This window comes from Lagopus leucura, unplaced genomic scaffold (assembly GCF_019238085.1).
Source record: "Lagopus leucura isolate 7727_CA_CO unplaced genomic scaffold, USGS_WTPT01 Super-Scaffold_73, whole genome shotgun sequence".
Lineage (NCBI taxonomy): Eukaryota > Metazoa > Chordata > Aves > Galliformes > Phasianidae > Lagopus > Lagopus leucura.
Genome location: NW_024962252.1, coordinates 15,933,641 through 15,960,453, shown reverse-complemented (window position 1 = coordinate 15,960,453; position 26,813 = coordinate 15,933,641). Strand labels below are relative to the sequence as shown.

Sequence of the window (26,813 nt, the reverse complement as noted above, 5' to 3'; positions counted from 1 at the left end):
TCTGGCCATGAAACAAGATATGCTACAGGGAAGGGGAAATAGTTCCATTTGTTTTAAATGGAATCTTGAGTGACAGGGTAAGAAGGAGGCTGTCAATCTTCAAGGGGGTCTGTATTTAAGAAGAAAAAACACCAAACTCTAAATAATAAAAATCTCCAAAACTAAGTTTAAAAGAAGATTATATCCTAAGAAAAATACATTAAATCATATAAACCACTTTCAATATTTTACCACAAAACTATCCTAAGAATTTACAAGAGTTAATACACAGCGTTAGTAGTTATGTTTGCTACCTATTCAGAAAAATTTTAAATGTAGTGAAAACTTAAAAACAGACAATACCAGAACTTCTAAAAACCAGTATCTGGAAGGATGAGCTTTACATTGCCATCAAGAAGCTGCACCCATTAACAAAGTGAGATGGAAATGGCTGTACTGGCAACTATTTTTAGCAGAAGGAACCAAGTACTAGCCCCTCATTGACATTGGACCCCCCGAGGAGTGCTGAGTTAGCTAAGAATTTACCTGCAAGCCCCTCAGAAAATGCAAAGCTGAACTAATGTGGCATATTTTGCCCTTAATATCCAAATTGCAACAGACTGGAAAGTACTACTGTGAGCCAACTAACAACAGACATGCTCATATACATCTGAGAGACCTACCAACTGCAAATGGAATGAAAGATGCCATTCAACCCTCCAGCGATGGTATAGATAAATGAATTTTTTAAGAAAAGAAACAACTCACCACTCACCAAATTTCAGAGCTTTCTGTCCAAGTTTTCCCTGGCAGATACCTTGGAACTTACTTTTTATTAACCAACAGTGTCTGACTAGTTTACCCTAGTTTCTTAAGGTGCTAAAAATGGTTAAAATACTACATGTAGTAAGTAAAGCCTGCTTGTACCAAATGCTTGAAGTGTTTATAAGGTTGCTGGGTATGTTTAGCAATATGAAAAATTACAAATAAAATATATTACTACATACAAAAAAAAGCAGGAAGAAAGATAATTTACAATCACATCAAATGCCAGTGTTAGAAGAAACATGAAGGTGAAGGGCACCCATTGCTTGCGGCCTCAAGTTCATTTCAACTCCAAAGAGAACTGGTGGTGCACAGAATCTGACCAAAGAAATATTCCATGTGCAAGCAGTGAAGGGAAGGAGAGGACAGGAATGCTGTGGGTAAGCATTATTGAGCCAAGTCACTGATGCCCCATCAAGGAGTGGTAAGATGGCTGGAGCACTGTGGAGATTATCTCCAGAGCACTGAAAAGCACCAGAAGTTGTCTTTGCATGTTAACATACACGTGGCTGCAGCATGTCTAGCATGCATCAACTCACCTGTCATAGATGGTGCCAGTTTCCTTTGTCCTTTGTGGTCCACAGTACCTTCATATGCCACAGTCACATCATACACTGCATCCAGATAGTCTTTCATTGTGTCGATTGCTACATGAGTTGCCTTCACACGTGGTGTTAGCACATGTTTCAATACAGCAAGACCTAGGGAGAAAAGAAAATTGAAGTGTTTGAAGGTAATCTGAGTGATATTTCCAAAATGAACATCATGCCAGCAAACTTCAGCACCCCCACTCAAAATCACAAAAGGATTGTTTTTGATCTCATTTCTCAGCTGAGAGCGAGCACATGTTCACGCTGCATTTGCTCTACAGGTCCCTTCCAACCCAAGCCATTCTATGATTCTACGTAGAAGACAGAACAGAATTATTACAGGGTATTAATGACAAACAGGCTGCTCAACAAAAGATCCTCATTACAGCTGCTGCTCTAGAAGTAGAGATGGTTCTAAGGTATGCATGTTCTAAGGATGGTATCTAAGGATGATAAAGAAGCACTTCTTACTGCTTATGTTTGTCCAATATAGGTTAAAAAATAATTAACTGAGAAATACAAGACACAGAGAATATCACCGCCTGAGACCCTGCCTCAGAAACAGATTTAGTAGATGAGGCATACACACAGATAAATTTAAGCACGTACAATGCTTATCCAGCATTTTACTTCCAATGGACAAACCCATTCCATCAACATACTGAATCCTAATACTATCCCACAGTAATTAAACAGCAGTTGTTTTAGACTACGCATGCTTAAACAATTTGAAAGATTTCTCTAAAGCAATAGTGTTAGCAAATGTATTTAAATATCTGATATTTTCTGCTTTTGGCTCTCTTTTTCTCTGTTTTTCATAGAATCATTAAGGTTGGAAAAGACCTCTAAGATCATCTAATCCAACCAGCAACCCATCATCACCATGCCCACACACAGGGATAATGGCTATGCTGATTGTCTTCATTTTGAGGAAGGCTGACAGAAAGCAGTTAGACTCAAGACAGCTTTAGCCAAATGCAATGATTTGCTGCTGAGAGAAATGGGCAATTCCACTTTATCCTTGCAGCCACACCTCCACTACTGTTTTCTGCAGGCTTGCACCTGTTACTGACTGTATTGTTCTGGCACTACCCTCCCACCAGCCAAATCAAGGCACTGTCCCAGCAGAAACTAAGCAGTGGAGAGGGAAAACAGCACAGAGTTGACAGCACAGATGAAATCTTCTCAGTTTCCCTGCCAACAAGCTATTAGAACGGCTTAGCCATTAACAAAGCCATAGTCACAGAAATCTGCAGATACCTTTAACCATCCAGGCTAAGATGTAGAGATTGGTACATCATGGACATAAGAAGGTAAAATTTAACAGTAATCTGCAGGTCCTAACAACTGCACTTCATATCAGTGTTTGTTTCAGCTTACCACTTCTACCCAAAGCATACTGAATAACACACAAGCACGTTGGGCTTGAAATTATAAACTCTATTCTATTTCCAAAGTTTTAACATACAATGAATTGCAAAATGAAAAATACACCAAATCTTTTTGTGATCTGGACACAGCTCTTCTACACTCAATTGAAAATGCTTCTACAAAACAGGCCTGAATTTTATGAAAAAAAAAAAAAACACTGTTTTGCTGTATGATCTGCATTTTTCTCAAAGAGAAATATCAGGATATGATTGTGACTATTGCTTTCTAGCCTTATCACAAGTTTACTTTTCAAAATTTTATTTATTTATTTTGTTAAATTGCACCCCCAATCAGTGGTATTCACTCCTGACACTAGTAGAGGAGATTTTTTCTAAGCCAAAATACTGTGGTACTGCTTTAGGTAGATTTCCACTTGGAAAATCAACACAAAAGATAATATAGTATGTCCTGATTTTGTACTGAACTTCTGTCCCTCTTCTGTTGGGTAAAACATACTCTGATCTAAAATTATGCACATATCTAAACTTCTTAGCATCTAAACTTCTCTAAGATTTATATATATATAGAAATTGAAAACTTCAGCATAAATCATTATCTTGATTTCTTACTACTTGCTAAGAGCCTCTTTGATCAAACAGGGAGATAAAAGGTTATTTACTAGCACTCTTTCTGAAGTCATTGTTCCAAGCCTTACCGGCAGCAGCGATAACTGTCTATGCAAAATGTTATACAGATTGGGTAAATATTTTGAAGGATAATATGGTGGCAATGTTTTTTTAGCTTGTGAACTGTTACATCAAACAGCTAATTATGTTATGTTTCTAAATGTTTACTCAGTAAATGAAGCACTGAATATTCTAGTGTTGCGACAGCAGTGGTATTAGTGTGGACACCGCACTCCAAATAACTTGTTGGTACAAATTCTCCAACACACTCATTTTGCCCTAAAAGCACTGTCATTCCTTTCCTCTCTACTTCATCTTCCTGTTACCCAAACTAGCACTGTGGGGAAGGAAAGGAGAAATCAGGCTACAAGAAGAATTCCTCCAGACAAAATAATACATGTATCTAAGACTAATCAGTTTTTTCTTTTTTTTAAATTAAGTTTTTTCTTTTTAATTAATTCACACACATTTTTGGTGGTGAAAATGGTCAGTGACAGCTTGAGAAATCCAACTGCAGAACAAGTCTCTGTTATGCCATGTGCTATCTGCAAACCCTTGAAGGTTCAGATTCAAAATGAGTATTCATCTAAGACCAATAAAGGCCACAGTCTGTTATTAAATATAGCTCCAGTGCATGATAAACAAGCATCAGCAATAGGAGTTCAACACATCCTTTTAAAGAATCTTGCAATTACTTGATGATCTTAGCTAAAATCAACATAACAGAATTTAAACCTAAGTAGCCACAATACAGTTACCTTGGCAAGTTGCCTTCATCTAATTCACAAAATATATTGTGCTTAAATTGTTTTTAATGTTGTGCAATACTAAGCTAGAACTCTCAAAGTATTTGAGGTCATGAGATTTCATTTTAAATGCCAAAGAAAACAAACTAGATGTCCAATAATGTAATACTCTACCTTAAAATGCTACAGTTTTGCTCTTTTATGTTAGCTGATATTTAAATGATTAACAAGCATAAAATACAAAAAAATGTGATGTCTTGATGCAGGAATACAAGAGAACCATATCAAGGGCTTCTGAAACCATTATAATCATATGAAAATCTGAATAAGTAGGTTGATTAATGGTACCTCAACCAGCAACTGTTAACTAGATTATACAAGATGCAAAATTTTGTTGCAGACTTTCTGAAAGAAACAAAAGTTTTAGTTAGGAAACATTAGCATCTCCAGAATTTATTATTTTTTCATGGTAACAGATAAGAAACAGTGACAAAAAAAAACCAAAGGCACTGTTTATCTCATTTCTCAGGATGAAGTTAGATATAAAAACTGAGAACAGAGAGACTTCATTGTGACCTTCCAGTGCTTGAAGGGAGCAGGAGGGGGACGGACTTTTTTACACAGCCTGATAGTGATAAGCCAAGGTGGAATGACTTTAAACTAAAAGAAGGAGAAATTTAGGTCAGATGTTCCTCAGAAATTCTTTACTCAGGGGGCGGTGAGGCACTCAAACATGATGCCCCATCCCTGGAGGTGTTCAAGGCCGAGTTGGATGGGGCCCTGGACAGCCTGATCTGGTGGGTGGCAACCCTACACATGACAGGGGATTGGAATTAGATGATCTCCGAGGCCACTTCCAGTGATTTCTACAGAGATCTCCCTTGCTTTTCCTTTAACCTGAGCCAAAAGCTCACAGAGCTTCCAATGCAGGCAGGCCACCTACCAACATTTTCAGAATCCTGCATTAGTCATAATTTTACTTCTGACATGTGCACACACTTTATTTTGAAACAAAACCAATTAAAGAAAAAAAAAATTATTCTAAATGATGAAAACCTGTGTATTACATGAGCAGTAGCACATTTGATCAACAAAAGTTATACTCTCACTGAAGTGGATGTCAAATTCGTCTGACTAGTATTTCCTTCTGCTATAAAACTATGTTAATCAATGCTAAAACAGAAATTGAAAATGAGGGAAAAAAAACAATGAGTTAAGTTTAATACCAACTAGGTCTTTCTTTCCTCTTTGTGTGTGTGTGTGTGTGTGTGTACATGTTCCTGCAGCAGTAATATCTGATTAAATACGCAGCTCTTTAGTGTCCTATGAACACACTTAACACTATGTTCATCCCAACCTACTGGAACACCCTCAGTATTGAAGGTTTGGTTACTGAAACCGATGTCTAGACAGACATACAAAATTACATATGGTAGGAGTGCTCAACATTCAAAACAGAGCTTCCCCTCCCAGCTTGTAAGTATCTCCAACTTCCTATACACTCTCTCATGTAACAGATTTTATGAAATTCTGCCAAGGAAGTTGTAAAAGATATGTGCTCATATAAAAAAGCAGTTATAATACACTGTATCTTTCCATCCCCACAGTGAAAAGTTAGGTGCACAGCAGCAAGTTTCAGCCATAATTCCATCATTCTCCGTCAGTTTGCTACCTAACCAGTAGACAGCACGGTAACCGGCCTTAAGTCCCTATGAACACTGAGACACATGAAAGAGGCATAAAAAAAAAAAAATCCTCACTGAAAATAAAAATATTTAAAAAGAACAGCAGGTGAGAGGAGTTTTTAAAAAATGACAGATATAAGGTATAAAGTCATTTGCTTGTGTGCACTTAAAAAGTTCTTAAACAGTAAGACTCTTAAAAGCTGTAGTTGTAATTTTTCTATGCAAAGTCTGCCAAGTCACCTACTATTTCACTACAAAATGTTTTTTGCCTCTGTGAATTTAATAACACACTGAGACAAATATGAGACTGTGGTAATTAAGAAACATCCATTTGGAACAACAATTTGGAATAACACTTGCGTTATTGCTAACGTGAAGTGAAAAGCAATTCTTTCCCATCTCTTTGGAAAAAAAAAAAAAACAAAAACCAAATCAACAGGTAATCTATGTAGAAATGGGGATCTTTGCCATTTTAAATTTCATTTAATAACTTCATAAAACATTTTTCTTATCATTTGCCACTGAAAAAAAACTAGAGAAAATATTAAGGAACCTGTTTGTATGGTAGCATTCCAGGCTTGTATACAAAAGTCTTAGCTGATAGTATTAAAAACTTGCATGCACTTGAAAAAAAGTGAGTTTTCTTATGAACAACAGTTCAAGAGAAGTAAGAAATCCTCTCAGAAAGAGAACAGCAATCCCACACCAAACCACAGGAGGCATCACACTTTGGTACACTGTTTTCCATAATGGGTAAACCCAGAAATAAGTTAAGAATATAAGATAGCTTCTTACTTTCCTAAACTTGATTTTCTAAGGACAACTAATGATAACAGAAATCCTTTCTTCATCCTAAGGGTATATCTCTCAAATGCTACTTAAGATGCACTCACAACACAGCACTTAAGAAAACGTTACTCTCCTTTCCAAGATTCACCCTCTTACAACAAGCATGCTTACACATCAGCGTGTGAAAAAAATATCACCAAAAGACAGTTTTAAAAGACAATTTCAAGTAATATTTCTGGGAATTAAATACTTCAAATTGCTTTAAAATACAATCTATAACCAATGCCAAGATCTAGAAGGGAAACGTTTTTAATTAGCTTGGTAGAAACACCTCTTTTTCACATGACCTGTAAAAGCAATTTTGAGATAAGCATATCCTGCACGTAAAAACATCTTAGGAGAAAGCACAATACTGGTCAAGATAAACTTAGCATTAAAAGAACATTTACATTTGCAACTTTTCCACACAAAAACAAGGGAGATAATATATGAATACCTGAAATGTTTCCTTGGTCAAATGACCTCTGTTAGAAATCAAACATTAATACAAAATTCCATAAATGCTTTTCACTCAGAAAATTGTTTTGTCTTCAATCAGCACAGCGAACCAACCTAAGTTTATCAAGCTTATCATGTTCTCTTTGACTTGCCAGAAGTTAACAGTAACATTAAGAGCAGGAGGACTTTGGGTTATTCGCATTTGTTTTCATATCTTAAAAATGTCATTTCTTGGCATTTGGATAAAATTCATATTCTACTAAACCTAGGAAATTTGGGGTTGTTCGGAACATTACAGAGGTCTAACTCACAGAAAATTATTAAAAATCCATACACATATATTGTGGAAACATACAAATGAAACATACTTTATGCCAGAAATTGGTACAAAACAAAAGAAGTCCAGTATTTAGTGGGTTCTACTGAAAGTCTGTTCTACAGTCCAGTATCAGTAATATGCGTCAAAAAATTCACAGTTCAAAACAAATACATACAATAAAAAATACCACTTCTAACATTACAATATTTGAGTTACATCCCTATGAAAATAAGACTGCTATCTACACACTATAATTTCCTAGACTCAAAAACTCAAGCCAATTGACTAGCATGGAAGAACAAAAGCATTTTTAAGATGCCTAGAACAGTTGATCAGAGGCTTTATATCAACAGAATGACCACACCGGATTTTGAAGATGGCAATCATTCCATCAAAGTGGAAAAACTAAAGCAAATTTTAAGATTACTGACTATATACTTAAATAGTGAAAGCTGGAAGGAAAAGCCCAGGAAAAGAGACAAAACTCGCCTTCACATGCTTAGATCTTGCAAATATTTCCTTAGGGCTCTTAGGAGATATCCTGTTGGAAACACATGAGTAACCATCCATGCTGAAATACAGGGGGGGGGAAAAAAAGAGCATTCTGATAGCAATTGCTGGAAGCATCTCACGTGACCACTTACTTCTCGTGATGACCCTTGCTATCCTCTCCTGATGTTCAAATCCACTTACATAGATGGCATTGATGCTAATGGCTTGGAAGTGGGGGGCATCATTTATTTGACAGAAATGTGAAAACCTGACAGATGTTTTCACCTGAAATTCTGATAACATCACTTATGTTGTTTCCTGACTGTGAAACTCCAACAAGTACTACAGTTCGGAAGCACAAAGTTAAATACTAGAACAATTTCAATTCTGTGGAGTTCTTTTCCACAAATAGCTTCTACACCAATCCCAAACTACTTAGTTGTAAGAGGTAACTTTTGCTTTCAAAATTCAGTCAGCACATTTTTCCTTCTGCAGTACAATCAAATCAATATATTTTTAGTTTGAAATGCTGCCTGTTCCACAATGGGTAAAAATCTGATTGGGCTGGAATTGTTTGGCACTTGTAAAATGTGCAGAATAAATAATCTTCAGTTTTTGATGGTAGTCACATTGCCTTTAGATGACAACATTCTCAATTTATCACCACACAACTAGGATCCTTGGAAGTAAGCAACTTTTTGTATCTCAATGTAAACAATTTAAGTGGAAAAAAATTGGTATTTTGTACAGAACCCAAGTCCAATGACAGAATAAGCTGCAATATAGAGTACAATCAGTATTTTTAAAAAGTTACCTTTCAAGGGGGAGCCTCAATCACCTTTAAATTCTTTTGCATCCTTTCATCCTATTCATAGACAGATAAGATTTATTTAAATATTTGTATTGATGGTAAAGACATAATAGTTGCTGCCAGCAATCTGAAAAAAAGCTTTTGGGATGTGAACCTCTGCATCTGTTTCTGGATTGGGTTTTAAACATTTTTTTTAATTGGTCTCTGGCCAACCGTAAGAGACAGAGACTGTGTCCATTATTTATGCTTTCTTTAAAAGAATATCAAGCTATGAGATGCAACTCAATAGGTCATGTTAAGACCAGGTAATTAAGTTCAGCCCAATAATTCTGCTTAAGCCAATAAATCTTCTCTAGAAGAAAATCCAGCCCATGGAAAATAAAAATAAACATCAAATCCACAAAACCTTTTCATACTTCCTCTCTGAAAAACTAATAAAACACATACACACAGTTAAGTCAAAAACAGTGTTTCAGACAGCATGACAATAAACATGAGTTATGTTTGTGCTCTAGGAATAGCTGTGTTATCTTTGGGTACAATATCTCTGGTTCCATCTGGCAGAGAAAATAACACCAAATCAATGTTTAATTCTTGCAAATTAAACAACTTTTTTCTATACTACATTTGCATTATTTCCTCAGTACGTAAACTGTGCAAAAGTGTAGGAAAAAATACCATTATAAAGCTTACTCACATTTCAAGATGTATTTTACAAAACAACAAAAATTCCCCTGCATGTCAGTAAAACCAACACCGCAGCACCAAGCTCTGCATTAAAGAACAGGTAAAATCATCAGACATTTTATTTCTCCATAATGATCGAAGGGCAAAATTTAAGTTAAAGGATGCCCTCATTCTCTGACTGGAATAGCTACTGGACACTGTGACTTTCTAAAAACCATAGTAAAGTAGATGACTGGGGAGGTGTTCAGCTGCAGCTCTTGTGCTGGAGTCCTGCTTGCAGCCAGCAGCTAGAACTTTGGTGGCAAAGGGACTGCCAAGCAGAAGGTGCAAGCCATGGCTGGCAGTGCTGCATGGCAGGGCTCTGGGGAGTAGCTGTCGTCTCCTGCTGGTGGTCACTCAGAGTTCCCTTGGAGCTTGGAGGTCCCCGACATACGTGGTCTGTGCCTTGTGGCTCCCAGCCATAAGGACATCTTGGTATGCAGCTTTTAGCGTCAGGCAGGCTGGCCATCCTGGCCAGGGATGCTCTAGTTCAAGTATCAATCTTCCCACTGAATTGCAGGGACAGTTCCCACCCTCTCCTTATAAAAAATTGAGTAGAGTCTAAATTTTTGTGAACAATAGCAACAAAAGAATCCAGCAACAGGGAAAAGCAGATCAAGAGGATTCTACTCTAAACTAGAAGGTGCTTCCTGTTTAGTAAGTACACGTATTTAGTGTTTTTAAAGGAGTAACCCTTACAAAATAAAAACAGACCAAACCTAGAGACAAGCACTAGAAGAAACAAACAGGTGCTCTGAAAGCACAAAACAGGTTAATGTTATTATTATTATATTTACTGTTTTTCAAACTGCAGATATGTAATTCAGAGGTTTATTAAAGTAATGACAATGAGAGCCCTTTCTCTTCTCTGAAAAAGGAGAGGAAAGAAACACCTCATATCCAACACCCCTTCTGAACTCTCAAAGAACCGCCAACTAAATGAAACATTTGACTTTCATTTCCGACAGGAAGCTGAAGTGATGAATAAATATGTTATGACTTCACCTCTCTTGCACATAACGCGCAAACAAATTCCATTCTTCCCAAGGATGCGAAGAAAAGCATATATCCTTTTGGACAAGAACTAACAATGCTTAATAGCTTGATGATATCAACAGGCTGATTCACAGACTTCTGAATTCATTTCAGCATGTCACAGAAATGAATTTACCAGACCTATTTGTTAGTCTTTGTTTACCTTCTGAATGAATTATTTCACTTTTCGTCAACAGGAAAAAACAAAGCCAGGAAACATGTTGACGGAACTGCTGGAGTTAAAAGTTTATGTGTATTGTGCATTGCTGTGAGAAAAATGAGAACGCCTGGGAGCCTTTGCAAAACATTCCTAAGATGAAATAATTCTATCTGTGGTTATGGAGAATATGCCAATGCTCACCGACGCAACTGCGGATAAATTTCAACCAAGGAGGGGTAAGATTGGAAGGTGAAAGTGGAACAAACCCTCTTGGAGGAAGTAATCGTAGTGTTAACAGTAATTGAAGAGAAAGAAATAGAAGACTTTCCTTTAAGGTGCAACATTCCCTGTGCCAAATATTCTTTATGTCAGTAACAACCGTAAATGGAATTATAATGTCAAGTTAGACCAATCAGTGACTTGGTCCTACGTAGGTTATTCCTATGTCCTTCAAGAGTAGGAAAAGGAGTGTTCGTAAATACATATAAATAAAAGCTAGAGAGAACTTCCTTGCGAATGAACACTCCTTTATAATCTGAAGTGCATGAAACGTCTGTACACAAAGTATATTTATCTTACTCTGGTATGAAACACATTGGCTTTTTTGTTGTTTTTTTTTTTTGAGTCTAACCCTTAAGTATCAAGCAGGCAGACTTAACAGTCCAGTTAAGGTGAGATCATCTTCATCTTACGTAACATTTTATATAACATATGTTAAACCCATAATAAAAGAACGATATCAAAATCTTTCTGCTTACCTTCTTTTTCAGCAAATGATTGACTGTCTGCAATGACTTTTGGTATCTCTGGATTGTAACGAGTCCCCTCTGGAAAGATCACTAAAAACATCTATGGGATGAAAAAGCAAAACAAAACAGAAAGTTCTTATAAAGAATTCAAGCTGATTCCTTTTATAGAAATTACCAACACTTGACAAGTCCCCACTGCATTTAGTTCACACCATCTATTACCCTAGCTATAGAAAGAAAAAATCAGAATATTTGACCTAAAAATTTCTTAGCTCATTGTTTGGACTTCAAAATAATTTTCTTAGAATGTACACCACAGGTATCCAGGTGATTTAGGAAGGAAGATAACATGCATTAACAAAAGCAAGGAAATCAGGAACAGCTGACATCAATAACAGTACTGTTTTTCTAAGTGGATTAAGACGAGATATTCAGAAGTACCAAAGTAATATTCAACTTGAAATATAACATCTGTCCTTTGACACATCACAATGGATCTAAATAAGAAGTGTTTTGCTTTAATACAGATCTTGCATCTAACCTTTCTTTATACTATCTAAATTTTGTGCCATTCATAATTAGGAATACCATTAATTGAAATTACGATGGCTCTGATATGTACCTTTATGGATCTCACTCACGTAGGAGTTATCAAATATATTATGAACTTAAAGTGATAGCTTAGCATAATTTGATGAATTTTCAATTTGCTTTTGAAACACAACAGTGATTTTCCAACACACTCCCCTGCCCTGCATCATCTCCTGCATACAAAAGTAGAAGAAAACAACACTTAATTGTGAAAATTTCATACTCATCTACAGAAGAAAAGGCTACTGCCACCAACAGTAACTATGATGGAACTGAACATAAACTAACACATGCATAGCAAAATCATGTCTACTCTGCCTAGGCTATTTAGTTTCTTTGTTATTTTTGCAGAAATGAGTCTCAAAAAATGAGATAATGGATTTATGAAACAGTACAAGAAAGATTACTAGAGCACATGAAGACCTTGGTGGGAGAATGCATCACAAAATGATGCATGGTAAAATAAAACCTCAGAAGAGATAAACAGGACTATAATGTGCTTCTGGCCCACAAAATATCAGTGTGTTGGTATTTTGCACTTGATGATGGCAGAACAGTAAAAGAAAAGAATGAATGCAGAAAGAAAGGACCTAGCAAGTGAATTCTCCAGAATTACTGCAGAGAGGAAGGTGGAAATGTACTGAAATGCAGAGAAGGAAAGAAATCTAGGAAATGAGCTGACTGGAGAGGTCAGTACAAGATCAAGAAAGAGGAAAATGTAGTATGTAGCTGAGAATCTAGCAAAGGAAAAAAAAAAATTAAAATGGCAAAACCAGTGTCAGCAGAGCACGGTAAAGAGATGAGCTGCAAGACTTTCTGAATGGAGCTGAATGGAGCTAGAGGAAAGGCTGTACTCACAGCAGCATGTTTGCAGAGAAGGAGAACTGACAGACTGCAGAGACTGGTAAAGTCCAAGAATTTTCAAAGATCAGCAGAAAGCCAAGATGTATACAGATATTATAGGGGAAAAAAAAATCCAAATACAAAAAGCAGCACTAACTAAATGAAAAAGAAACAGCAAATGAAAATGGGTTTAAGAGGCATGGAGTTTTGCATTTTATCCTAACGTGACAGCAGCATAACAACAGGGATGGACACAGGAATTCTCAGATCAGTTAAAATTCGCACCTTCCTCAAGTCAACGTGTATGCATGCATGTTGAAAATATTTAGCTGGCAAATGAGAACTTTCCAGAATTAGCTGGAAAGGGCATAATATTCAAACTAAGATGCATTTCTCTTTTCATAAAGACACTTATATTCAAAGCATGTAATTTGGATCCTTAAAATAGCATGTCAAGATGAAGACACTTCCTCCCTCATTACAGCTTGACTGCTCAGCTCCCAAGTGTAGTATAATGGTTATAATGTGAAAGTGAAGTATGCAGGAGAGGAAAACCTTCCCTGGTATCAAGATCAGCTCTTAAAAACACATAGCACCACTAACAGCCTTCAAAGCAGCAAATCTGATTACACAATGGAGCACAGAATCTACTTATCCTGGTGCTAGATGCGTAATACAAAGCAGGGAAGAAATTATTTTTTAATTACTCTTCTAAGCCTTTAAAACACAAGCAGCTGAACAAGTTTGCTGACCAGAATCTGAAACCTCTGAATTAAAAGCATACAATACAAGGAAGTGCTTTATGCTTGAAATTCAGCATATATAAGCCTAACGTGCAAGCCATTAGGACTGCTTTACCTGGGTAAAACTCAGGAATGCAAACAGAAGCCCTGTTATATTCACGGACAGTGTTGCTCATGACACTCTGCTGGTGCACCCAGGCTACTGAAGCTACATGCACCACTGGATCTTATCTTCTCCCAACATGGGCAGCAGAAGTTAAAACCTTAAGCACTATATCCAGAGATTATAAGAATTACAAATCTCTAAAGATTTTAATAACTAAATAAGCTCCCCTGAACTTGGATTAAGAACTGCTGAATTGTAGGAGCACTTTAATTGCCTAGAAACACTAGATGCAGCTAAAGCCTTTTTTTTTTTGTTACAAGATGTTTCATTTAGAGCCATTAGCTACATAAAAGCTACCTTCTTTGAAAAAGACAAACCAACCTTTGCATTACCACAGTCCCCAGTTCTTTGACAAATCAATTTTAACATAAGCTAAATAGATCCCTCTATTCAGAGGGAACTCGCACTCTTCACAACTCTTTCTGTATAACAGACAAATGTCAGGATACTATCTCTGATCAATTCAAGTTTCAGAGTGGATTAGGATTCAGCTAGTAGAATTTTACTGACTTTGGTTCAAGCCAGAAAACCAGAAGAGGCACAGGTTATCTGAGGAGCTCCCAGTGTGAAGTCTGTAAACTTGTCCTTTATTCTACAAGTTAAAGGAATGAATGGCTGATGACAACTGCTTTCACGTGTACAGCAACTCTGTTAATTTTCTCAGTGTTGCTAAAGATTGCTAGCAATGGCACAGAGGGGGGCAAAGCAGTGCTTATAGACAGGAGGAAGCAGCTGAGGAAGTCCTCGAGACAGAACAGTGTCAGAAAAGGACTTGGTGTAGCTGCAGCTGAAGGGGGCATGAAGCAAGACACAAGTCTCCAGAACACAGAACAAAGGCAGCCCTGTAAGCACACAAGGAGAGGAGGTGCTAAAGAGAAAACTTGTCCATGCACAAGGATTTGAAGGGCGTCCCTGCAGACAGCAGCTGCCACTCTGCAGAAGAACATACGGCAACAAGAAAGTGGTGCTACTGACTGAAGATATCCTGCATTTATGGTGCTGTTCCCGGGAGCGTGACATGAGAGAACAATTGAATTTTACAAACTTCAAAATCATATTAAAGCATGCATTTCCTTAATTTTAGTATTTTCATTATTGCATCCTGGCAACTAGACGCGTATCTGAATTGATTTAGACTCTTGCCTGAAAGATATGCTTCTGATGAACCAAATGAGAAACATTAACACCCAGATCAATAACTGAGAAAGATACGGTATGAGAAAGCATATCTGGCATAATTTGAACGAAATACAAAAATCAATATAAGGAAAGCAAGCAAAGTCATCCAGGATTTGTAAAGAAATTGCCAGGGATTTACAAAATAGGAAGTATATGACAAAATGATTACATTAAGCCTTATAACAGCTGAATTAATGTATCTGTCCTCCGGCTCCTGCTGTTTGGTTGGCACTGCTTCAGATGACAAAGATTTATACAGTTGTCACATGAATGACAAAACCAAGACATAGTAACTAGCTAAATACTGGCTGTACTGGGCTAAATCACAGAACCATAGAATTGCTTGGGGTGGAAGGGACCTCAAGGATAATGAAGTTCCAACCCCACTGCCACAGGCAGGGTTACCAGCCACTAGATCAAGTACTAGATCAAGTTGCCCAGGGCCTCATCCAGCCTGGACTTAAATACTTTCAGAGATGGGGTATCTACCTCCTCTGGGTAACCAGATGCAGCACCTCACAAGGCAGGTTTCCTTCCCTCTAGGCATGACAGACTGAAACACAAGTCACATTTTCAAACTGAAACTTGCTGTTCAGAAGAGTAAATTTTCTTTATAAACAAGCAGACTGAGTATAGTGTGTATACTATCATATATAGTATATAAAGTACTTGCTGGATAGATCATTGCACTAAGAACTGCTTTTATCTTGTTACAACTTATCTGAAAACAACATCAACACAAAAGTGCCCTTCAAACTGTGCCATAGTCTCTCTCACAAGGTGTTACGCTGCCGTTTGTTAGCCATCAGCCAGATTTTATGTCCTGTGAACAAAGCCACAGTTTTGAGTGAGCTTTCCCAATGAAAGGTCCAATAATGAGACGTGTGTATAGTTACATTAGTTATGTGATGAGTTGAGATGGAAAATAGTTTCAAGGAAGAAATAAGAAAATTTAGCAGTTGAAGATCTCTACTATGAAAATATACAGGAGGAGCCGTGCTTTAGGCTACCATCAGAGCTTAGTGTACATCCAAGCTAAAGCTCCAGTGCTTTTGGGAAGCAAGGTGGAACAACAGGACAGAAGGAGATGCTGAAGGCAGGTGGAGTCCTAAATGAGGAAATAGTGCCACGCAGCCCCCTGCCCCAACATGAGACTGGCCACACTGGACTGCTAGCCCAAGCCTACTGTGAACGTGAGAGGCCAAGAGGCTGCTTTAATTTTCTGCTTGCTTTCCATCTCTAATTTACTTTTCATTATAGAAAAGCCTAAAAGAAATCAAGTGAAAGGAGGCAGTAAAACAACAAAAGGGTTTGCTAATCTAACTAGAGCAGGAGGCTGGGTCCATATTCCTACGCGTCTTATGTTTCTTAATGGGAACAGAGATGTCTCTGGACAGACTGAACATTAATCATTTGGATTCTTTTGTTTAAACTTTATGTGGAGAGAAACTGTAAATAACCAAGCGACCCTTAACACGGATTCCCTTCCATCTCTCTCTATTGGCAATAATTCTTCCCATAGTGGCTGAGAGGCAAGATTTTCTCCAGCACTACATTAAAGGAAAAAACCTCCACCACGCAAGCCTGCAACAACCAAGCGGTCACAGCAGCTCACTAAGCAGAGCAAAAGCATACTCTGAACTGCAGCATACAGTGCATAAATTTTAACAGAAATGTAGAGTAGTACACTCATTATTTTCACATGAAGCCTGCAGCAATTTGTTCTTGTGCTGACGAGTTCAGGGCATACTTGTTTTACTGATTAAAATGTCTTCATTTTAAAAGCATTACAGTTGATGTGAACACCACACTAAGTCAGAGCCAAAAAGTTTATTCATGAATAATGTACTAAGGACACAGGTTATCATGTCTTCTCTCAGTAGTAATTGCAGGTTAAAGAGCATTTATGGCATCTACATCTAAATTCTCAGATAAAGTGGATTATAGAAAGTTCAGTCTTCCCTCATATGACAGTCCAGTGGTCTGTTTTTTACCCCAGCGTATGCAATCGTTCCTCTCCATAAAAAGGCTTTTGACAATGTCAGTTTTGTAAAGTGTGAGAGTCCCTTTTTATATGGCTTGACTGAAACTGATTTAAAACAGTTCATGTTTTTATAGCGGTTAAACATTATTCTGCTGTACTGCTACCCTGTATAATAGGAGGACAACGGCAACAGCTGCTTGGTAAGCACACCCAGTTTTTGTGCCTTATTTCCAACTCCAAGGAACTTCTAGACAGTCAAATTTCACCAAAAATCAAACACATCAAGTGGTCCCACATTTACTAAGCAGTAGCTGAGACAAGCTAGTTTTTCAGTCCAAACCACAATCAATGAGTAGAAAGAAAGAAGATTCCAGGAAAAGAAGCCTTCTGGACTTACTTTATTTATTAATCACATGTAAATATCAACCACCACGAAAAGCAGAACCTACAGTGGAAGCAGCTTTAAAGAGAAGCTTTTTGTTTCAATCACCCTTTGCACTTCAACTAATGCATTACTCAAGTCAATGTATAGCACTGGAGCCACTTACTGAATCTGAATGCTACTTACAGGTTTCCAAAAGACATGCAGAATTAGGTGAGTTTCTAGACATGCATTCCTAAGACTGCATTAAAAAATAAAAAATCCAAATACTTCTATAAAGCAGAGTGATTTAATGCAGACTTCAAATCAAGGCTTACCATAACGAAAATGTTATAATTACAACAACCTCCTGTATTTCAGTGAACGCAGAGCAAAGCCAGAAAACCAGACACAACTAAAAGCTGAGCAAGAAATTAGTGGGTCTTTGTGGGAAAACACCCTGCCCGGAGATTCCATCCAGACCAACGAAAGCAAACTGAGCCAGTGCTTTGCTGAGGGGGATGACTTCAAATACATTTCACAGATCTTCGTTTGTCTTTGTTTATCCAATTACACTGCAAGTTTTACAGAAAGCAGAATCTTTGCCACTTACATACAGAAAATAACAATGTAATGCAATATTTTCAACATCTCAGAACTCTCCTGGGTAATGGAGGCACAATTTACTGCTATTGAATACGGCCATCTTCTCTCTACAGACATTATTAGATAGACAGATCTAAATATGCCTACGCTTCATACCAGCTAAGCAACTGCCAATGAGCTCCAGAATAGAAAATGCATTCTCAGGAAGAGATTCCTAAGCTAACATAGTCCCAGATGATACACTGAGGCATGCTAACAGGAAGAACAAACATACTAATAAAAGAAATTACACGCTCCTAAGGAGTGTTTCATGAAGACGCAATGAATAGCAAGTACTACATACATCCTTACAGTAATGCTAAAATATATATATGTTTAAGCTACTTTCTAACCTAAATTTCTATTTTCCACTAGCAAAAACATTTTAAAGACACTAACAAATACAAAGAATTTATTAGCTACAGAGTACAATATCACAAAGGTATAATCTAATAAAGAAAGCATTTTATGAATGTGATTGAAACCAGAATTTGGACCTTATCAACACAAAATGCTCCAGTACAGAATTACAGCATCTTTACAGGAAGATGCTTAGAGAAAGACAAAAAGTCTATTTGTCCGCGTTACACTGTGCTGCGGAAGATGCACATTGTTTGCTGGTGCGCTGGCAAGACTTTCTCCCCTTGAGAGGAGCACGTGGAACATGTGGAATTCTACAGAAATGATGTCATTTCATGTCAGCCAAAAACTCAGCTGTGGTAATGTATGTCCAACCACCGTAACTTAGCGTCTCAAAATGGGAAATAGATTTACTTAATTAAAAACAAACAAGAAAAAAACCAACATTCATGCTAAATCTTAGTTCAAGACAGGACTCAAACTCATTCTATCTTCAACAGGGATGCTTTACTCATTTAAAGCAGTCAGTAAGTGTAAAAACAGTTTACTTTTTCAACACAGACACATCCACACACAAACACATTATTTCCAAAAAAAAAGGAGTATAAAGCTCACAACAATCAATATGTTCCTTTTACCCAGGCTTCAGCTTTAAGAGGTTTAGTATTTGGAGTGGAAAGTCCCAATCACATTGTTCTATATAAAATGAAAATGTAACTGTTCTATATCAAGACTTGCCTGAGTTGGTTTTCATAAGTCTAGCCAAAAAGGCGAGAAACATTTTAATGCACAGCAAGTAATGGAAACGAAACACACTGATTCTAACCACTGAGCCACAAACCAAAAAGGGAGTCATGAGAAAAGTCACTTGGCACTAGCAATCGTTCTTCAAATAGAAAATTATGGCAAACTGTTTTTGTCAATTTTGATCACTTTTTTCTTCCTGCAAGTGCAGCGGACAAAATTGCTCAGTTCTAAGATGTCATAGTCACCAACAGTGGATTGATCACGGGGATGACTAATTAAGATTTGGGAAGAATACTTCTTGACTTTCAGAAGGATAAACAACTAGTAGTCTACACAAATACCCGTTTCTGACAAGGAACAATGCAGTAGAAAAATGCTACCTTTTGAAACATGGGGAACATTGGATATGGTTGCCAAAGAAGTTACATCAGCAGTTAATAAGTGTTCTAATATTTATCTAAATCCTCCCTGCCCTCTACAGACACAATCAAAAAGTTCGTATCATTCATAAAAGGACTAGTCTGATTTCCAGCAGTTTCACTAGGGAGTTGACTCTAATCAGAAAAAATAACTGTAGAGATACAGAAAAAAACCCAAATCCATGACTGTTCTCTTGTAGGTGGGGGATATGAAGCATGAGCTCATTTCTCCAATGACACTAAAAAGGTCAATGAAATGATGAGAGGAGGGGAAAGCAAAGTATTATCTTACCGGAGTCTCAGCTTTCATCTGGGCCCGCAACTTCCCTCTCATTTCTTTTTCATTGAATTTGGCACTTCTTTTTACATAGACTCCTCCATGCTAGCAGAGAAAGAAATGAAAAGGATTAAATATTTAAATAGTTTAACGTAGAATATTTAATAAAAGAGCGAATAAGATGACAGCAACATTCACCCTTATGACTCACACTATAAATTGCCCACAAGACAATTTCTGCTAGGATGAAAGCACTTGAAACTCTATTTGCATGCAAGCAAGTTCACAGAATCTGTTTATATAAAGATCAGCTCTACAAAGAATATTGTAAGATGTTTGAAGTGTCTTGTTTAGAGGTGCTAAATAATTGATTGGAAGACAGCAATGGAATCGTCCACAGACAAGCACCTTAACTTGTAGATCGTGGGAAATCACACAGCAGAATTCACTCACAAGTAGTTGCAAGCTAACTAATTCAATGTTATGTGCCTCCTCTTAAGCAGTGACTAATACAAATATTGGAGTTACATGTATTACACCTATACATCAAAAAATTAGCACTCAAGTAACTATCATGGCTCATGAAAATGTCTTCATGTACTTTACTAGAGAACTGAACCTTTAATAAGATAAAAACAGAATAAGGGAAAATATTCTATTGAAGTATTATAACTTACAACCACTACAAGAAGTTGGACCATTTCTTGGAAAAGATTCATTTTATAACTTGTTCCACAGTTTATCACAAAAACTTTAGAAAAGGGATGATGACAAAAGCACAGAAACACACACAAGTATTATAAAGAAATTAAATCTGCTTCATCATATCCCCCTCTTCCATACCTTTGCTTTACATACAGCCTAGCCACATCACATAGTAAACAAACATGCTTCAAAATTAACAACTGATACAATTAATTAAAAAAAAAAAAAAATCAAGAAAAAAGATCTTCCAAATAACAATTTCATCTTTAAATGCTATCCTCTTAAGGGATTCTCTACCTCATTCCCTAACTCAGACATACCCTTCTCTGCCTGCCCTGACTGTTGGCACTAGGATTTGTCAGATAATTGCTGTTTATTTGTGGTTTTATATACCACTAATTGAAAGGTGACAATAAAAATTCTAAGAGCTGAACCTCAATCAAATATTTCAGAAGATACAGTATGTTGCAGAAACTACAGTGTTGTGGTGTGTGAAGGTATTGGGTTGAGATATCAACTAATTTGTGCAGAATAGGCAGGACTAAAGCTGGAGGATTAGGAGGAGACAGCCAGAAGAGAAGGCTATGTGAAGGTCTTTGCTTTTTCATGGTGTGGAGTGATGGCTGTGCAACTGTTCAGCTAATGATACTTGATGAGACATATTGCCCTCCAAAAGCTGCAGTGAAAAGGAACAATTCAACGGTGCATTAACTCCGACATTAATAATCTGTATTAGTGTCTGTGCCTCTCTCCATGGTGCAGTGGTCAGCTGCAATGCTTTGTTGTGTAGCTCTAGTTGGCAGGGGATCAGAACTATGGAGGGAACAGAACGCCCAGTCTGCCAAGGCTGGGCTTAAGCAGGATGGTGCACAACAGCAGCCCCAGCACATGAGCAATTTACCAGTATCGGACAGATTTACAGCGTGAAGAGAAAAACCTTCCATCAGCTGTGCAGCAAACACAGCCACGTGCTATCTCCACACTTCACATGTAAGGCTGTTTTTAATATCTGACAGTAGTAAAGGGAAACAGAACTCTTATTTTAGAAAGTGACAGCATGACAACTGCTCTGATGAAGGGCAAACTCAGTGTGGTATGAGAAATGAAGCATCTACTGTACAAGAGTTCCATGTAATCTGCAAGTCACCACTCTGAGTGAACTCAGCTCAGTTATCTCTAGCACTGACAACAGTCATCTCTCATTCATCAAAGTCTTCCCTTACTTAGCAAATCACTAAACAGCTGAACCCCCTTCTCCTTATTTTAAGATCAGTGAATGTGCAGAAGCCAAGTTACTGCTGCACAGTTTCCTAGGGACATCACGCCAATGACAAACCCAGTGTCTCCACCTCAGACTACTTTCTTGCTCAGAAATAGACCTGTATTTCCCATGTACATGCAAGTATACAGACACTGGACATACAAACAGACAAATAACCCACAGTAAGGTCACCCTCACTGCACATAACCCAACTAGAAAAGTGTTGCTTTCCCTACACACAGAGATACAAAGCCAAAGAGGCAACATGTCACACTAGCTAAATAATTGGCTAAAGTACAGAAACAACCAGAAGTGTACGTGAGCTGATGCTGAACAACAGAAAGGACCTACTTCCTCTGTCAAAGAGTCAAGCAAACTTTCAGAGATCAAAAATATTTATCAAAGTTATGTCCCAGCTTCACCAGGTGGCATAAGATGAATAGGAGCTGGCTGCATTTTGGAGGAGAGATAGGGCAAAACAAATTTTACGTCCATCCAAAAATAATAAAGTTAGCTTTATGAAATCTCACTACCTAATAAATCAAATTTGGAACATAACAGGTTAATTAAGTAGTTCCTTTCTTTTTGTTGCTATGAGATATCTGCCTTCAAAGAAGAATGTCAGTTATGCGACTGTATACAGCTCAAATTCCCCGATTTGTATTGCATTTCCTTTTCAGTAAGAGATCAAATATACGAATGCTTTTCAAAACACGTTTCTGGAAGTATTGTTTTTAAGTTTTTAATTTTTTTTTCCGCTGTACTTTAAAAGCCCCTCTCTAGGTCAACAATGGATTATGTTTACAAATATACTTCCTTTGTGCCTGAATTTCGCTCTCCTGGACATCCAGACCACGTTTATTTCCAAACAGGATGTTTACCTGAGGCAGGGAATATGAATTCTGTGAGCATGTCGTAATTACGCGGCTCTGGAAACTTTTAGTGGAGTGTAAGTGACATCACTGACAGAACATCAACAGGAAGGGCAGGAAGTGTTTTATGTTTTTGCACTGTTTGGTGTGATAAAAACAATAAAAATACCTATTAGCGTGTGCTGCAGTCCTGCTGCATCCCGTATCCGTAACCTAAACACATGCATCACCATTGTCAGTAAGCAGCCTTCCATTTATGCCAATGAATTACATTTATATATATTTTTAACTACCTATCTATACAGATAAAAGTATATCCATCACTACGTCTCATAGAAGTTGTATGTTTTGAGGAATATGAAGCTGAACAGGTTTACTTATTATTTTTTAATTAAAGCGTAGCTCGTGTATGGATTAATTTCCACAGGAACCTTCTTTTAACAGTCAGTATAGCAGACAGGAAACTGAACACCGGATATTCCACAAAGCAATAGTCATTTTCCAAAATTTTGGAAAAAAAAAAATTTGGACACCTAGTGAAAGCAGATGGAATAGATATCCTGTCTGTAGTTTAATTAATCAGACTTAAATCATCACCAACGTAATGATTACAGGCAAACTGAAACAGCACGTAGCAGACTGGTCACTGCCTCTTTAGTGGAATCAAAATGCAGAGATCTGGAGTCTTGGTGGGGACAAGAATGAGGGCTACTCAGAAAGTAATGCCTTCTATCTTATTCTGTTGGCCCATGATGTCAGAGGCAGATGTTGGAGGCATGGCAGCAGAGGCTGAACCTTCCCACCAATGTTCCATTACATTTTGTTTCCGAGTGACAGATGGCAGCAGAGGGGCAGTCTGACAAAACGGTGTCTGACATGGAAGTGCGTATGAAGCAAAGGTGTGTTACTGAGTTCCTCCATGTGGAAACAATGGCACCCACTGACATTCTCTGACACTTGCTGAGTGTTGATAGAGGTCAAACAGTGGATGTGAATACATTGAGGTGGTGGATGTGGCAACAGGGTGTGAAGTTTTGTATTTATTTAGGGGACTGGGAGAGCAACCTGTGTACCAATAAAAATAAATCACAAATGGTTTTACTTTTTTTCTGCAGCATATTTTTTTTCTAAACAGTACCATTTTAGAAGAAAGGATAGCAAGCACGCATGCTTCAGCCTAGCTTTACAGCTCACTCATTACCTAGGGCACTCATCCAGAGGACAACAAAGACATTCAATTTTCAGGCTGAAAACAACATTGATTGAACCTCATCTACAGGTACCTTGGGGAACACTTGAACTGCTTACACACTGAACAGAAAGCAGGAGCCTCAATGGTATCTGTGCTCTAAAATAAAAGTGAGATAGTTCACTCCCTAGAGATGGGCATTTTCGGTGACATGATCCAAAAGTCTATGAACCTCTGTAGGCACCTACACCAAATGAAAGCAACATCTGATTACTGGGAAAGGAACTGTTTAAGGCACTTTCTACTTCACACACACTAAATTAAGCAGTTCATGGATCTGAGCCTCCCCTCTCCAACAGCCTTTAAACCCAATCCAAATTGCACTGGTTTATTGGAGGCAAAATATGAGTCAATCAATAACAGCTGTAGTTGATGCCAACAAAGGGCTGTTCTGCCTCCTTTCCTCTTCCCACTAGTGGTTGTATGCTCAACTTATGGATGCAAGAGTGAAGGTGCTGAGACAGACAGGAACACACAGCCAAAAACAAAGGGACCATAGCTTCCAATTTGCACAAGCTTGGCTCTGTTCTAGCATACAACACCAACATTGGGCATTTCATATTTGATATACAGTTTACAAGGGAAAATTGTTCTATTTTGAATTTAGACTAAAAATGTCAAACACTACCAACAATACATTCCTCAGTAACAGGGAGGGGTAAGTTGCCTATTCTTCACATTTTTCTTTACAAACTAATAAGTTGGTCACTCTGAAAGTAAGGCCTTCTATTTATTTCCACAAAAACTACAACAGATGTACAACAACATTACTTGATACAGCAAATTCTCAGCTACAAAACGGTTTTTCAGTCACCAACATTAGCTATATTAAGATCCCCTTTTACACTGTATTAAAACCAAACAATTGAAAAACAAATAGCTCACTAAAAATCCCAGTTTGTGGCATAACAACAAAACAACCAACCAACCAACCAAAAAAAAAACCCCAAGAAAGTCTGTTTTCACTTACTGCTAAGTGAACAGCATAGTAAAAAGAACAAAGAACAAAGTATTAGAATATTTTGAAACAGCTACTAACAGATTCTACAGCAATATCTGTAGCTACTAACGCTGCCCACAGCAACTATTTATAAGTAAACTCATTCTTTAACAACTCTCTCAACTCAGCTGCGCATCTAATCACACAGAGTGAAATGAGCTATTTTCACATTCAAATAACGTTAGCTCAGAACTCCATCTTCCCAACACAAAATAAACACATCATACATATTTGACCCACACTGAGCAAGGAAGAAGTGAATGGGCTTACCTGTGAAAAATACCACCCGTACAACGGAAGCCACTTTAATCCATCTTTCAAAACATATCGGACATGCCCAAGTGCATTCTGCCTAATTGCCAACATGTCCGCAATAATCCAGTCAACTGCAAAGACAAAAGCCAAGAATGTTTAGTTAAACTAGCTTGTACCTGCCACTGATGAAAGAAAAAGCACATTTTGGACAAAGAAATATAATTACAGGCTTATGTGCTAGAAGTTCTGATGGAAAGCTCATTAAAGCAAGGCTGGAAAGAGACACAGCAAACAGATGAGCAGATTTATAAAAGCGTTATGAAAAAATACAAACCTGTACACTGATGATTTGATAAATATATTATATTTTCTTTATTTTTTGGCAAATCCCCATAGATTATTACCTAAAAAATAAAAAATGAAGCATTATTTTATTGTTTATAGTCATTGTATTAGTCAGTGATAAGAGTGAATGAGGTAATTACCTATTTTCTAAGAAAACTGACAGAGAGCTAGCATCATTAATCCCATTAATTTATCAGAATCCATCATGCATACAATCTATTTATCAACAAGGAAGTTAATATTAATTAATTAGGGCACAAAAAGTTTATTCTGTAATTATGATTCAGCCCCAGAATGGGATCCATGGAAGACAACTTACATTCACAAGATCCCTAATGCAATTAAAGTAAAAGCAACCTTCAGACATGCATTAAAACATTGTTTAAGTTCATAAATCTAACATACAGCATATGCTTCATCCAGACACACGGTTATGAGTTCAGTTCAATTTAAAGCTGTAAGTTCTCCTGAATTAGATAAATAAAAAAAAAATCTCAACCATTTGCCACAATTTTAACCATCAAGAACAAGCAAAAAAAAAAAATTAAAAAAAATCACAAGATGGGAGGGGGAAGGAGAATAGGAATATCTTTAAGTTGGGCTTCAGGTTTTATTATAATTTTGTAATGTTTTTCTCCATTACTTTAAGATTCACTTTTCAACCTTGCAGTTTTTCTCCCAAGTCTATTAGTGGGACAACCTCCTGAGAGTGTGATTAAAAGCAAGAATTAGTAATCCACACAGCTTATAAAAAGGATAAACTCAGGTTTATTTCCCATATAAAATGAATGAAACCATTTCAATTCTGAAATGAGGAACGTCTATAGCAGTAAAGCAGATACTTTCATTATCTAACTCAGCTGACTTTTCTATCAGTAACACTTCAGGTAGATTTCCACCCCACTCCCCCAATACTAATAGGCTATATTCTTCGTTTCTAGAAATCAGCTGTATTAAAGACAAATTCTTCTTCAATGGGACAGCACTCACCAAAACAAAAGCACTACTTGGAAACTTTACCCACATATCACCACCAGTTCCACAGCATGGACTGTCTGGATATTTTAGCAAGAAGATGAATCTAATATTCAGAACTTGATCAAAATCATTTAGCGCGCTAGATGTCATATTCATCCTTACAGCATCTCTGAAAAATCTGCCTGCATCTCAGTTAATCTGTTACACCAAATAGATAACTTTTTGTATTGTAACACTATACAAACATCCCACAAAAATCTGTGTTCACATTCACAGTGTTACTTATCTGCAAATACAGTTGCACTGTTAACCAAATTTGTTTTTAGGACAAGAAACAATATCTTGGCAAATTGAGACATTCAGTAAATATGT

The 26,813-nt window shown here is 37.3% G+C and overlaps 1 protein-coding gene across 1 annotated transcript in view; it reads right to left on the bottom strand.

Annotated features, from left to right (window-relative positions):
* The window catches only part of AGPAT5 (1-acylglycerol-3-phosphate O-acyltransferase 5), a 56,223-nt gene that overhangs the window by 15,867 nt on the left and 13,543 nt on the right, over positions 1 to 26,813 (bottom strand). Inside the window, exons 2-6 of the mRNA XM_042893443.1 lie at positions 25,453 to 25,522; positions 25,134 to 25,249; positions 19,792 to 19,881; positions 11,471 to 11,561; positions 1,344 to 1,505 (exon numbers count right to left, since the gene is read on the bottom strand). Of these exons, the coding sequence (XP_042749377.1) occupies positions 1,344 to 1,505; positions 11,471 to 11,561; positions 19,792 to 19,881; positions 25,134 to 25,249; positions 25,453 to 25,522 (529 nt within the window). The remainder of the gene's footprint in view (positions 1 to 1,343; positions 1,506 to 11,470; positions 11,562 to 19,791; positions 19,882 to 25,133; positions 25,250 to 25,452; positions 25,523 to 26,813) is intronic.